We start from the raw sequence: 15,725 nt of genomic DNA on the forward strand, positions 1-15,725 counted from the left end.
TTGATTCCCGCTGCGCAGTTGAGGCAATATGGTGGAGCTTGGTCAGGCGTCAACACACACCCATGCACGCACACACACACACACCCATGCATGCAAACAAGCATGCACACACACACACAGGTGAGAGGGAGACTGTAGTGGCATATTTATAAAAATCCAAAAAATATTGAAAGGCAATTGGTGGCAAAGAAATGATAGTGAGAGTGTGGTTAAGATAAGTAAGAGTTGGGTAAAGATAAAGCCTAGAAATGCAAAAGAGAAAAGATGACAGTTAAGTGAACCGGGGGAAGGAGGGAGGAGGACGTGAAGGGGTTTATGAAGGTGACTGGTTGAAGGTGATGCAGGCAGCAGTGTGTCACCTGTGCGGACTCTGTCTGGTCCAGCATTTCCTCAAACTTCTGATAGTCCTCGTCATCGGGTTCAGCTCCGGACAGGCGCGCCGCTCGAGCCATGAAGTAGGGAGGAAGCTCTCCGATAGCTGTACCTGCACCCTGCTCACACACACAGCACACACACACACACACGCACACACACATATATACAAACAGTTTGAATCACTGCTCTTCAGCTGTTCCTGTTTATAGCACACATACGATGTAATGTGTTCCTATACACTGTTTGGGCAACATAGACTTCTGCCCCATTGTGCCTATAAAGACGACCTCCTCTATAAAAGCTATCACCTGCCATGTGTACATTCATGTCTGTACCAACATGTGGAGCGGGGGGGGATTACTTGTACCAGTAGTCATTAAATGCAGCGGGTGATTTTATTGCTTTAAATTGCATTTTTAATTATGTAGAGACCTCGTGTAGTTTGCTTGTACAGATGCTATATTTAGTTTGTCATATGAAACAGTTCCTGTGGCGCCTGGAGGGTTAATGGAGCAAAATATCAATATCCACTATCCAAAGGAGCTTGTGCTGCTTGACGTCTGGGATCGTGTGATCAGAGTGCTTAATGGGAATAAAACGGAAAGGATTTACGACGACGAAAATCCCACAGATTATTAAACGATCATGGACACATTAAGCGCAGGCCTCAGGTAGGTGAGAAACCCTGCGCTGCCTCTAAACAGCACATCAATAAATTGAATTTCTAACAGTTCTGTTCCAGTCTGCTTTGGACATTCGGAATGCTGTGTTTTGTGAAAATTTAAGATGTGCTAACAAGTCCAGGGAGGTCCGAGGAACTGAGATATCGATATCCAGCAGCCAAAAGGAGCTTGCAGCCATAAAGTGCTGGAGCCTGTGTGATTGAGGGGGGGCTTAACAGGAAGAAAGCGGAAGTGATTTGAGGGAAATAAATCCTCGGCACTTCGGTCGGTTCACCAAGTTCATCCGCCAAAACATGAGAACGGGGTAAGAATGGGGGAGTGAGGGGGTGAGGGTTACAGACTTAATTAACACAATGAAAACAGCCGCCAAGAAATGCAGTGTTTTTGGAGTTGCTCACAGCTCATTACTTTAATGTTTCCAGGCACAAGGGGAGAGTGTGAGTGCAGGGGGGGGGATGAGGAGATATAGTTAGTGTAAATTACAATTACAGAGAGCAAATGGATGATCTCAAGCCTCAACGCATCCCTGACACCCGGCAATGCAGAGACAGCAATAAAGAAAGTGAAGCTTTTTCACTGATGTTCACTTGTCTTGGTGGAACACACACAAATCACAGCTTCAGTCTATCTCCCTAACTAATCACAGGCACATTACTTGTATGTTGCTGGCTGAGCCAGAAGATGATTAGTGGGTAGTTAGCAGCCATGGCAGCGACAACAAGCCCAAACAATCATTCTCCGGAGGCGGTGCTATCCCCAAACCTGGCAGACTGCATCTTTAATCTGGACACCCTGTTCTCTTGTTAACACTGCAGTCTTTGATGAAATCTGCCAGCTTTCTCTCATAATGGAGACGTGTCTTAATCTCCCTGGCAGCTGCTCCATTCAACAGCTCTGCTTCTGTTTGTGAGCATGCGACTGTGTGTGTTTGTGCAGGGGGCAATGAAATACGTCCACCTGCGCAGTGGCTGTGTTTGAAGTGGAGCACTTAAGGCACCTGCAGTAGTGGACAGAGAGGCTTCAAGAGGGAACGGAAACCAACAAAGAGAGAGTAGGCAAGTGAAAGGGGAGAAAAGGTGGTTGTGAGGAGGGAAATATCTCGTGTCTCATCACCAGCCTATCCAGAAGGTGGGAGGCTGGCAGGAGGAGGGAAAATGTTGGCGTGGGTGCTTTGAAACCGTGGGCGCAACAGGTGTCCCCAACTGTAGAGCTGACAAGCCTCAGCTGAGGCCACGCCAGGCTGAGGTTACAGGGCCAGCGGTGATTGGGTGGCCCACACACACCCACAAACACACACTTCCATATTACTGCTCACAGCATGAGGCTGTTGCTGGAGTGTAGCTGGGCTCAGAGGAAATTTGACCACATTTTGAAGGAGGAAAAATGAGAATGCTGCACAGATAAATCAAACGTACAGGCCATTCTGCGTGCAGGATGGTGTACCTGCACATGCATATTAAATGGGATTCAAATACAGTGCATTAGAACAGAGTTTGTCTCATACAACAACAAAAGTGACGCTGAAAGTTGAGGATCACAGTATATTTTACTATGGTACATGTTTTGGTATTAGGTTACAAAAAACATTTAAAATCGAGGCTACTTAATAAATATCATCAATAATAAGCAATGTATTGAAGCACAAACATGTATTTGTGTAAGGGAATGTCATCGAATAAATCAAAACCTGAATGTTTGCATCAAATGTGTTGGTGTGCATGTTCCCAATTTTGCATTTGTAAATGAGCATGTGTGTACGTGTGTGAACGCATATATAGAGTCAAAGTCTTACTAGAATAAGGAAGCCTAAAGGCCAGTTACAGTAGAAAGGAGGTTGTGGAAAGCCTACGTGGTTCCTGTAAATTTCCCAGTAGTGAAGAAGTAGCAGAGGATGTGTATTTCCCCCTCGCCTTAGCACCTTCCACATTACGAAGAACAGGGAAACAGATAACAAAGAACGATCACACAGTGTGTCAGTGATCAAGTTCTCCTTCCTCTATGTTTGGTAGTTCTGTCTTTAGGTGACGAAAAGTTAACTGGTAATAAAAGTGGACACGCAAAGACGACAGCTGATAATGGAGTGTGACTGCCAGATTACTGGGGCACATATCTGTTCCTGTGTTGCTACGTGCCCCGTATGTGTGTGTGCAACAGTAGCAGCAGGCATTGTCAGTGGTTTTATGGTAACTCTGACACATGTGTGACTCATTGATAAACCACCAGAGCCACGGTTTTAGCGTCACTAGGCACCAAGTACAGGCTGCTCTTTGTCTGAGTCCAAGCTTCAAAACGTAGCCCTGACATTGTAAAAGTTTGACAAGCTATTTTTATATTTTTTTTACAATTAAGTGACAAAAATGCTTCTGTTCCTGCACTAAAAAGAAGCACAGAGTGAAAATATTTTATCTTTCGTGTCAGTCACAGGGTTGGTTTGAGGTGTGAAACCACTGCTTTTGGGGGAAATTCACGGCAAGGAGCTGGGGTTTTCCGACTCAATGAATTATCACTGAATACATTTACACATTTGATGCGCATTTGTGTCATTTCTAGGTGGAGAATTTAGGCGCGGAGTACTACAAAAGAAATCGACAGCCACATGTGACCACAGCGGTACTGAGGTATTTTATAGTGTGTTATATGGTCACAGGGGGAGCTGGGAGATTTAAATAACTCTTCGTATTAGGACGTGAACAACGACTGAATAAACGAGTCTTCACGTTGTTTCATAAACTGTATGCTGACCCAGAGAATCACAGCCTGACATGTGCACCTCATGGACAGCTTGACCCTGCCCTTGGTCTCTGAAAGCCGTCCATCTTGGTAGTGTTCATGTTTCTGCTACCCTCTGTTTTAAAACCCACTGGATGAATCCAACAATTCATGGTGGTCAGGCTGAAAACAGGACTGCTCCTCTTAGTTGCTGAGAAGCTGGAATGGAGGAGATATGAGGTTTTCACCTGACAGCAACAATATTTTAAAGTACTAATGCACAAGGTCACTGTACGCTGGGACCAAATACGAGCCGTGAGAACTGTTTATAAAAGCTTAGCTCTGTGCAGATTCTGCAGTCTGCACAGAATTTTGTACATTCTTCAGCTGTAGGTCCAAAACCAGCGTGGAACAGCCACTCACCCACATGCACGCTTCCAGCCGGACTTTTGAGATGATCGTCCAGAGAGTGATGCTTCCCTGGAGGGCTGCCGACCCCACCACCCTGTCAGTGCCCACGGCCTGCACGCCCTCCACGCCCAGCTGTTCGGCATCAGAGCCTGACGCCGGCGCTTCCTGCTGGGGACAGACTATTTGGTCCGGATAGGGAGGCTCGGGGAAATCCACAGACCCACATTCATAGGCCGCCAGAGTCACTGATGCTATGTGTGGTCCCTGAAAAACAGAGAAAGACAGACAGAAAGGAGTGTGGGTGTAAGTCTACCTGTTGGAAGTATTTTGAGTCAGAGGAAGATCCCTTCATTATTGGCATGGGAACAAAAAGGCAGCACTGAGTCAAACACCGACTGATCACATTGAGACAGTTATATGTGGGCCAGTATCAGGACTGGGGCTCCTGAATTTTTCATAACGAGGGAACTTTCCTTCTGCTTTTCACTAAAAACTAGCATAAAGAATAAATGCTCCTCCTGCGTTCCTTGCTGTGTGAGTTAAACAGGCCATTAGGTAGAGTTGAAGAACATAACATGAAGTTGAAGCACGACCTTTCCAAACCTACAGGACAGATGCACAATGGAAGGCTCAGATGATCAGAGATGGAAACGAAACCTGTCACGGAGAAACCAGTTAGTGTACAACACACACACACACACACACCTACACACACACGTAAGCAATAAAATATGCTAAAAATGGCAAGCTAACAACATGCAGTACTTCATTAATACAGAGGTTTAAAAGCCGGACTCCCCCTATTGTGCCAGGTGACATGCAGATGAAGACACACACTCATACACACACATACACACACACACACACACACACACACACACACACTCATACACACAGCCTGACTCCCCCTATTGTGCCATACGATCAAGTGTGACAACACTACAACCGCTGCCAAGTGAAGTAAATAACACTGATCATTTTGTTTTCGGTTTACTGGGGAACCTCGGGTCCTGCCATTTATGGGGAAGTACCACCACCTCCACACTGCTGCAGACCAAGCAACCGCCACATGGCAGCAGCGATCTCCCCCAGCAGCACAATGTGGCTCGCAGTAACGCAAAAACTGCTCAGTAAGGGCTCGAGGAACACCAATGAGAGCCAAAGCCATTGACCCCAAAAATGCCAGATCTCAATCTGATCCAGCGTCTGTGAGATGCCCCCAAAACATTGTTATCAACGTAGGCTGTAACCTGCAGCTCTCAAACATCTACTGCCAACGTCAGAGCTCCTGTGTCCATCCGTGAAAAGCTTGTTTTGGTCGTACGAGAGGTTCATAACACTAGGCAGAGGGCTCGTATGGTGTGGCTGACATGTGGCCGTATATGTTTATCCACAGGAGAGCCATGCAACAACACTGAATGACAAAGAAGTGAGTTCTGAACTCAAGCTCTCTTCAAATAAAATGTGTTAATGTTTGACTGTTCCCGTAGTGAGAACGAGACATTAGCATACTGAAAGAGGCGCTGTCTTTGATACGGCTTGGTCCGGTTTACATTTCTGCCTCTTGTTTGTTTACTTGTTTCAATCAGGCTTCCAGTGAGAAAACAGAGTCGAGGAAAGAAGAGAGGTGTTTGAAGTCTGGTGCATGGTGGAAGTCTGTTGACCCGCCAGCTTTTTGTTCTGGGTCTGACAATCCTGAATCAAGTCCTCCCAGTATCTGTGATGCTGCTGTGCAGGGAGACTCTGAGGCCACACACACTGACAGTCACACTCAACACAACAAACATATCAAGATGGGTCCATTTCAACACGTTATGGCTGAAATAAGGTAGAAGCATCAGTCATGTGGAGTCTCCTCTCTCTCTGCCTGCACACTGATTATTTTAAAAGTCAGTAATTTAACTCTCCATTGCTCTCTCACAAATAATGCATCATTAAATGGTTGAATTCTACTTCATCACTGCGTTAAGGGGTCATTTGTCGTTTCACAACATGAGCACTGGCTGTACCCTGCTGGTGGAGTACAAAGAGCAGAAGTGAAAACTATGCCATTAATGCAGCATAAATGTGGCGTTCTAAGTTCTTTGAGTGAGAAAAACAAGGAAACAACTTGTGTAAATGGCTGTTGGTTCTATGCTGACTCATTACGACAATAAAGTTGATAACATCGTCTGAAAGCACAATGTTTGATGAAGCTTTACACTGAATAGGAGCCAGTCAGGAAGAAAAGGTCATGTAACTTTGCATTTCCTCTGTAAGAACATGTTGCCCACTGAACAATTATCTGATGGATATGAAATGACAGAGATGATCAAACAAGCCTCTAACAGTAGCATGATCCCTGCAAATAAAGGCAGTTCCCCTGAGTGGGCCGATGTACGAAGGCACTTTGTACTCTGTTCCGTGTGTTTACACTCGTGTGCATAGGAAGGGTGCTCCCAGTGACGCACAGGGACAGTTTGGCATTACGCAATGTAGCGCCAAAGCAATCTGGCAAAACCGAGGTGGGGCTGAAGCTTCCGGAGCAGCGTGAGACAAGGCAGGACTGGACAGGATGGGACGTGGGAGGGCAGGACAGTGGTGTGTGAGGCAACAGGAAACGCCAATGTCTTCTCTAGGAACAGTGCACTCCCTTCAGATGACACAGATTACTCTCTATAAACACAATATTAGTAAGCAGGCACAATATTAATGCTGAGAAAACACTCCCAGGACTTACAGAGGAAAGGCCTGATGTTTACACACTTGTTACCAAAGCAGAAGACAAATACGAAAATCTTTAGCGACCCAAAGAGAGAAGTCAAGAAACTCCCAGCGCTGACCCAGTCAGTCTGGTTACTCCCCATCCTCCCCACTGACTCTACAGTGGGATCGTGCTGCCCTGACATCCACGCACACAACTCATCCAGAGGAATGTTGATGTGGACAAGAACAACTATATTGCTCTTGTTCACACCTCCCATCTCTGCCTCACGTAATGTGTGTTTACCAAACACACACAGCCAGCCTGCCAACAGACTCAGAGTACCTGTTCCCTCCCTTGTGCTCTCCTTCTCCATATCAAATGCTGTGTCACTGCTTCTCACCTTACACAGAAGTCCAGTCCTATCATGTTGTCCAGGTGACTCAACACTACCGGGCAGCCAAGCCCACAGCATGCAGGTAGCTGCCTTCTGTCCTGGTTTGTGTACCACTTGATGGCAGACACACTGACACACATAGAAAGACATCTTATCTCGTAAGGAGGCATGTAGATGATTAATAGCAGGAAAAATACTAAACACACAGGGAGGGAAGTATTTGTTTCTCTGAGAAAGCATTGTTCCGCACTGTTTACTGTAAACAAAGTCCAGGAGAGGGTTTCTGTGTGTGTGTACTGAAGAAACAACTCCACCTCCGTGCTGCGTCTACTCTGACATCCACCCAAACGCTGCTGATGGTGTCTGCAGCCACTAAAACACACATCAGCACTGACAAAGTTCCTCTCTGACACAATGCGATCCATACTGGAGGCATTGCTGGCATTCCTGTGGTGACAACGCCTGGCTCCTAGAACGAGTGGGATCCCCACTTCTGGGTTATGTGGACATCGCACAGATCTGAGACGCACAGTTTGGATCTGGTAACAACTATATATACGAGTGTGTGTGTGTGTGTGTGTGTTAAAAATAAATCATTAGTATTTCAGTGAGCGCACACAGGGAGAAAACAAGCTAACGACTGTCAAACGAAAGGTAAAATAATATTCCCTAAAACAAAAACTTTAATCAAATTTGTAGGTAATTCTAGTCTCCACCTAAACATGATGTGGGTAATGCTTTAATCTATCAGCTCAGTGTGAACGTTTTGTGTGAATGGTGGAGTTCGATAAAGTCTTTGCTAATCACATGGATAGAAACAGGTCAACTAAAACCATTAAGCATGTTTGGGAATGAATATGAAGGAAACCAAGAGGTCCAACAGAATTCTATCTACAAGAAAACAGAAAATATTGTAAAAACAGAGCAAAACAAAAGCTAAGTGAGCCTTACACTTCCTCACATTTTGATATAGACATTATGAGAAACTATGTCATACAACCTTGTGCGTTATCATTTCATTATTATCTTGTATTTTCTGTATATATATATTTCAACCATACCTACTATACATACCTGTCATATATACATATCTGCCTGTAACATACTACAATCTCATATACGTACATACATATAATAAAATTGTAATGAATTATTCTTTAATCCCTGTCCTGGACACCTTGGTGAGCCCTCTGAGGGAGCATGTGAGCGCTGGTTTGCTGAAACCTGCTGCACAGAAGAGCAAATGACACAGACTGTTAACCACCTCCTTAGATCCAGCATCATTGTCGTCCTAGTCTTGATATATAAACAGTGTTATTTCTATTAGGTTGCACTTTTATTCATGATGATTTAAATGCACTGCAGCTTGTGGAAGGACGGGGCATTTCACATATTAATTCTTCACAGGGAAACAGATGCTGCGGTGAGAATGAATTTCTATGAAAAATAAAATTTCATAACGCATCACATGAAGTTTCATCAAGCAGCAGGTTGCGATAAGCAGCAGTGAGATCCCCCAATCACATTCAGCTGCCTGTGGGTCATATACTTTAAAAACAGAGTTGTTGTTTCTCTCCCGGCATTCTAGTCCTAATTTAAGTTTTATGCAACAGATCACATCAGATGTTTTTGTTAAATGTAAGACCCTTGCAGATACGGCTGAGAATTATCCCAGCCACCACTAATGGTGTGTACTCCTCTTGTTAGTTTACAGTGGCAAATGTAGTTGCTTCTGAAGCCCAAACCAGACACTAATGGGTGACCATAAACTGACCAGTTCTCAGCGACCACGACCACAGGATGGTCCAGTCATTAACAGGTCGCTGTGGTTGTCAAGGGCCATTTAAGCACATTCGACACGGTTCGGCTAGCATAACCTGCTAACCACTTCTTACAGTGGGAGCCTGCTGGAGGCAAAGTAGCACAAACATTAGAGGTTAGCTGGTAAGAAGAAGCCCTGGTCAGGATCTCCGAGGGAGGTAGGAGAGCGTTGGACTGAGGCCAGTGATGGAGCAGAGACAGAGAGGAGGGGCAGGGGTGTTTAGAAGTGGGTGGTAAGCACACACACACACACACACACACACACACGCACACACACACACGGTGATGGGTCGGACCTGGTGATATATCCGTGTGGTTTCACCGTATGACTTCATGTTCAGAAGCCTCTCCCTCCCAGCAGCCAGGCCACTCACTCTGTCGCTAAATGAATTAGACTTTTTTTTTTAAATAAGAATTTCCTCTCACTCAGTTCAAATGAGTCTAAACTGACTTTAACTGTCTGTGATGCAGAACATGGAGGAACACATTAAATAACGTTGCTGAAAGGAACATTTTTAGGTAAATATGCTCATATGTTGATTTGCAGTAGCTTTACTGATTAGGGTTACTATTTAAGTCTTTTTCTAAAATATAATTATAAATACCTGCTTGCTTTAAATCCTTTACGGTTTAAGAAATAGATCTATTAATCATTCTGTTAATATGCAGTCCTTTTTCTACTGATGCCATCTGACCTGTAAAATATGGATGGGTAGATTAAATCTAAATTAATTTTTGAATGAAACAAACAGTATTTGTGATTCTGTGAATAAAAACACACGATGCTGTCGACTCAATATGACAAAATATGATGTAGTGCTTCGTTCTTTGTATCACAAATACTGTTATTATTATTCTGATATTCAAACAGATTTAAATGAAACACCTTTATTTTTTATCTTGAATCACAATCCTTATTTTATTATTATTATTATTGCTGACCTTCATTTACATTTAATTGAGTATCTTTACAAGAAGAGCTGTAACAATTTGATTCAACAGAAAAAAAATGGCCGGCAACTAATTTGTCCAGTGTAAAAACGACAAGCACGAATAAATCCTCTCCTGCTCTTCCTTTGCTTTGTGTGACAGTCAGCTGAATATCTTGTTAGTAGGACAAAGTGTTCACAAAAGGGCTCACTCTAGACTTTGTTGGCTTTGTGATGGGTGTTTTTTTTTTTAGTTTTCTAAGATATATAGTGAAAAAAAAAATCTGAAACCATCAAAACTAAACACATCATTTACCTAAACTCATGCAGCATTCATTCTATCCAAGGTATTATGAATTAATGTCGTCACAGCGTGTAAACTCCCCGTCTGAGAGAGTTTAATTTTACTACAAGAAGAGAAAAGCACCGATAAAAAGTCAGGAAAACAAGGAGGATGATGCGGCGGCCGCTCCACGTATCCATCTGAGGGTGTGTGACAGTAACTGAGAGACGCGACGTGACCTTTGGAGGAATTTCATTACAAAACTATTCTTCAAATAAAAAACCTAAACACCTGCAGTGTGCCAGCCAGCAGTGCTCTGGTTTGGTCTGGTCAGGTTTGGCTGGTTCTGGGAGGGTTGCTGGTGCCATTCCAGACCGGCTACACACTAAGCCTACTTTGGCCCGGGATTCGCTTCCTGTGGGTTGTGTGCGTGTGTGTGTGTCTTTCAGACCGAATGGTTATTGTACTTGGTATTAACAAGACTCCTGGGGCCTCCAAGACACAGACAGGCGCATGCTTTGGATGGCTGAGGTGTGACAATTAAGATTGAGAAGCTATTAGAGATACCACACACACACACACTCACACAGAGACACAAAGCTCCCATTTACACATCTCTCTGGCATTCGTCTTTAAAGAAGTTTTGGTGAAGATGAGTAAGTCACAAGATGTTTGGGCAGATCCATGTGTCCAACCTTATGAGAAAGAAAACTGATTAGTTAAAAATCATGAATGAAACCAATTGTGTTGCTTTTTTTTTTCTTTTCTTTTTTGCCAAAGGACGTAAAAGCCCTTTTTTTTTGTATTTGAACCCAAAGTTTGGCAATTCCCCCTCACAGCTGCCAGCGTAAAATCCCCAACCAGCATTTCTTTATGGTATGTAAATAATACGGCGTCCTCGGCCGCAAGAGGATCAAATCCATGCGATAAAGTTCTGACATACTATCTAGATGTAGTTAAAAATTAATGGCTTCAAATTGAATTTAAGAAGTGTTGAAGTTAAAGCGAGAGATCCGTTACTGCCAGGAGTGGTGAGTCAAGAGCAGCTTTCCAGCATTTCAAAGAACTCCTGAACTCGATCCCAATGTGTCACTCATGTTTTAGGTAACATGCGTGCAAGGTATCGGTGAGCAGAGCCGTGAATGTGCTGAGTCACGTCCGTCCGAGCGCAGCGAAATCCAGAACATTTTAAATTAATATCACGGCACGGTTTATGGAGTCCATGCCAATCAGACATCTCTTAGCGAAGAGCCAGCGCTGGGCCCTTATCAACAACAACTCGCTAATCAAAAGTGACAAACAATACAACAACAAAAACACTTGGAAAATAGTGGAAAATTTAAACCAGGTCACACAGACGAGCAGAGAGTGAGTCACAGCTCAGACAAAGCATCCAGGTTTCTGTGGACGTGAAGGTGACCTATTGTTTGCTTCTGGCACTGCAGCGGGGCTCGTCACTGAAGAAACCCACACAATGGTCAGGTGAGCGAGAGGCAGGGTGATAACCTGTCACGCCAAGTTTCTCTCACCCACACGTTCTTGTCATACGATGAATGTGTCGGTGGACTGCACGCAACAATTAACAGCACCTCGTCCTGAGAGCAGCCGCGTGCGAGTGTGATGCTAACAACAGCGCCGGCACATTGTGTGGAAGCCACTTTCTCAGACCTGCTCAGCGCTCACAGTGATAGTTGGCGCTAATTAAAGCTGTGCTCCTGGTAATTGCCCACAGCCAAAACTTAATTTTAGGGGGGTTGCTGGGGAAAATCTGTATATTCTACACAAACCTCCTCTGCAACCTATAATTTGGCTATCCTAAAAGAAACTGGATATAGAAAACTGCAGAATGTTCCTTTATTTAGATGAGCCACTGGTTTAGTTTGTGAAAGACAAGGGACTATAAATCACAAGTCGTATGCAAACATGGTTAGATTCTTTTGTGACCCCATTTTTTCCCGGTGACTGCTGACATTTATGCTCATGGAAAGACACGACATGTACACGTCTCACTCATAAAACCGCTCAAAGCCAAGAGGGAGAGAAAAAAGACTAGCCTAGTTGCTATTATGTAAACAGCAACGTGCGCGGCTTCAATTATAATGACTTTAATTCTTTGTTTCTGTTGATTTAACGTCGAGCACAACAATTTTCATGCTGCCCATAATGACTTAATGGCAACAGCCATTACTGAAAGTAATTTAATGGTGGATGACTCAGATGAGCTCTCTTCTAAAATATTTACAGCATTCCCAAGCTTTCAAGAGTCACACTCATTGCTAACCCCTTCTCAGTTAAAAGAGGATTTATGGAGAGCGGTGACAGTCGTTGTCACTAGAAAACAAATACTTTAGAAACGTAAGTGGGGATGAAAGCCGGTCCCACTCAGAACCGTGATCTCCACAGTTATTACGGCAGATACGTGCACAGGTGCAGGACTTCCAGCGCGAGCACATGCGAGTGAGTGTAATGATCCTGCCGAAATGAGATCTGTCCAGTGCTCCTGCCTGATTTTATTGTGCTCACGGTTTGTATTGTAAGCACCCACCCACTACGTTCTCTCTCAAAGCAGCTGGATAAAATACACTTGACGATGTGCCAAGCGTGCCTTTTTGTTCCTTCTCTACGCCTGAGTTGCAGCGTTTCATCTTTCTCCATTAACCGGTCCTGAACCGTGTACAATGATCTCCCGCAGTCTCAGTGGGATGCAAACACAGCCAGGAGACACAGGGCAGCAGTTGCCATTGTCCAGGAGCAGGGGAGCTGCCACTTCTGCTCTGGTTTCATTGACTGGGGGGACGGTTTGCGTGTTCGTGGCTGTGAAGCGCCCCCCGCTGGTGGCTCTGCGGTACTTGCAAGAATATAAAGTTCACTTGCTTCCCGCCAACCGCTGAGGATGTGTGTTGTTAATATGTGGTCATTTATTTCTAACAAAACATCTACTAACGCTGCACGGCTGTCACATCACTGAGGCTCAACAGAAAAGCGCACAGTTCACTGTAGTCAGCGCCGCGTCAGCAAAAAAAGGTAAAAAATTAACTGCACATTTACTTGGAGGAAATGAGAGAATTAGCTTGGGAAAGTAGGGGAAGTCATATGGCAGCAGAGTCACATGTTAGGTCATGTGAAAACAGCAGCACAACGGTGAACCATAAGCACTATTAGACCTGCTGGTGTTCCCACCTCTCGACACAAAAGGTGGGAATAAAGAACGGCTGCTGTGTGTGTTTGTTATAGTTTAGTTGCACACTGTGTGTCTTCTGCTTCGTCCGTGTCGTTTTAACTGAAGTCAGTTATGCAGTACAGTATTAAAGCCGTAAATCTGCCTCACTGCTCTTCTCCAGACTGAATAGTCAGCTTTAAACCTCAGTGTGAGGAAAACATTGGTACCTGGGATCAATATGAGAAAGCATGTAAAGTGTGGTCAATAAGACTCTGAACAGATTTTTCTGCTTCATTGGCATCATCAGAGCACTGGCACCCTCTATCGACTGATTACAAAAAATGGTTATTTATAAAGCCTGAAGAACGATTTCTCAGTCGGTTAATATTTACTCAACGAATTAGTCTTTTTCTAATAGACTGGTTTATTTACTGACAGCAAACCTCGATTTATTACTAACATAGAATACTGTTGTGGAGTTGATTTTGTTCTAAACTCATCAACTGATTGATTTTTTTTCTTCACATCTTTGGTCTAAAACTCCAGCAAATTTAAATCAGAGTGAGAAAATCAGAAACAGTTCAAATCCTCATATACGAAAAGTCAGAATTAGTGAGATCAACATTTCAATTCAGCAATAAAACAATCTCTTGATATGTGTCCTGCAGGCAGGGCTGCAAATGAGGATTACTTTCATCTACTCAGTATTTACTCAAATAAAGGAGTAGTCTGTGGTTCTGAAGTCCTGAGCTCATATGAGACACTAAATCTAAGAAGCGGAGGTATATGGGCTTGGTTTATCACTCAGGCAGGAGCACAGGCGTCTATCATCGGTCAAACAAGAGCTACACAAACAGAACAACAGCACAGATCCACTGTAGTCGACTGATTCTGCATTTCAAGAAACTTTTCTCAACTACTCAGGCTACCCAACCAAAGCAACTCTCACATTTTACATACAGCAGACCTACAGTAACTACAAAACATGAAATGAAAACTCACTGGATTAAAACAGACCTTCAACTGTTGGGCCTATAAACTCTCAGAAAACATCTAAACATGTCCATCAAAGCTGAAGCTGACAACTTCAGAGAACTTTAGTTTTTGGTTTGTTTGTCACCTAAAGAGTCTCAAAACGAGTCCATTCACTATCATAGAAGAACATTTTCACCAGGGCTCCAAACTCATCGGGTGTAACGCCAACGCTCCAGTGGACATGGTGGCATGGCCAACGTTTTGATATCGGTTATCACTTTAACAAAACTTTTTTAAAATTAGGATTAAGATTAGGACTAAGTTAAGGTGTAAAGGCTTGGTAAATCTTTCAATAAACTGGAAAACAAAACTAAAATCTCTTGAAACATACAACAGTCTGGAGCTACAGACTTCTTTGTTTTTCCAGTGTGCTAGTTTGTTCCAGGTCTCAATCCTTGTAAACGGCGATGTGAAGTACTACAGCGTTCCCCAACCACCGGGCCGCGGACCGGAACTGGGCCACACAGAAAGAAAAACAACAATTTATTGGTTTGTTTTTATTTCCTGCAGGTCTGCAGGGTTTTTTATTTTGAAAAATGACCAGCTCGTCTTCCCGTCGCATCCGTCTGCACTTGTTTCTCGCACTTGACTCTTATTAATTTTCATGCTCGGCGGTTAAACGAAGCCGTCGGTCCAACCGCTGCCAGAATAAATAAACAAACAAACATCTCAGGAGAGCTTCTTTGGAAAGTGGGAGAGACTCGATACTGAGACGGAAGAAAAAGTAAATACATATCCAGCAAGTAATTTTATTGATTTATGAAACTTTTTAATAGAAAAAACAAGTATTTTTTGTTGCGGTCCGTAGAAAATGTTCTTGCTTGAAACCGGTCCGTGGTGCAAAAAAGTTTGGGGACCACTGAATTACTGCACATGTGCTGAGGAAAAAGTTCTAAAAAAGTTCAAATCTGAGTTACAAATTGGGAAAAAAAATCACTTTTTGAAATGTTTGCAGATGTATATTTTCACATTACAAACTCTCAGAGCTGAGTTCACAAAATTCACTTTTTTTTTTTAGTCTGCCCAAACCTTTGCCACCTCGTGAATCATGTGATTTCTGGCAACGTTGCCCTAAAGCTGTAAAAAAAAAAAAAGAATAGAAAAAATGACCAGGATCCTGGAAGCATTTGTCTCAACCTGTTGTCGCACCGCTGAAGTACACAACAGTTGCAAGTTGTATTTGTCGGGTCGGAGGGATTGATAAGACGCTCCACCGATGACTGATGAGCTCAGGAAATG

At 43.6% G+C, this 15,725-nt stretch overlaps 1 protein-coding gene across 1 annotated transcript in view; it reads right to left on the reverse strand.

Moving 5' to 3' along the window:
- The window catches only part of LOC103359479 (vacuole membrane protein 1), a 59,220-nt gene that overhangs the window by 31,157 nt on the left and 12,338 nt on the right, over nt 1-15,725 (reverse strand). The window contains exons 6-7 of the mRNA XM_008284838.1: nt 4,191-4,442; nt 360-491 (exon numbers count right to left, since the gene is read on the reverse strand). Of these exons, the coding sequence (XP_008283060.1) occupies nt 360-491; nt 4,191-4,442 (384 nt within the window). The remainder of the gene's footprint in view (nt 1-359; nt 492-4,190; nt 4,443-15,725) is intronic.

This window comes from Stegastes partitus, unplaced genomic scaffold (assembly GCF_000690725.1).
Source record: "Stegastes partitus isolate 25-593 unplaced genomic scaffold, Stegastes_partitus-1.0.2 Scaffold375, whole genome shotgun sequence".
Lineage (NCBI taxonomy): Eukaryota > Metazoa > Chordata > Actinopteri > Pomacentridae > Stegastes > Stegastes partitus.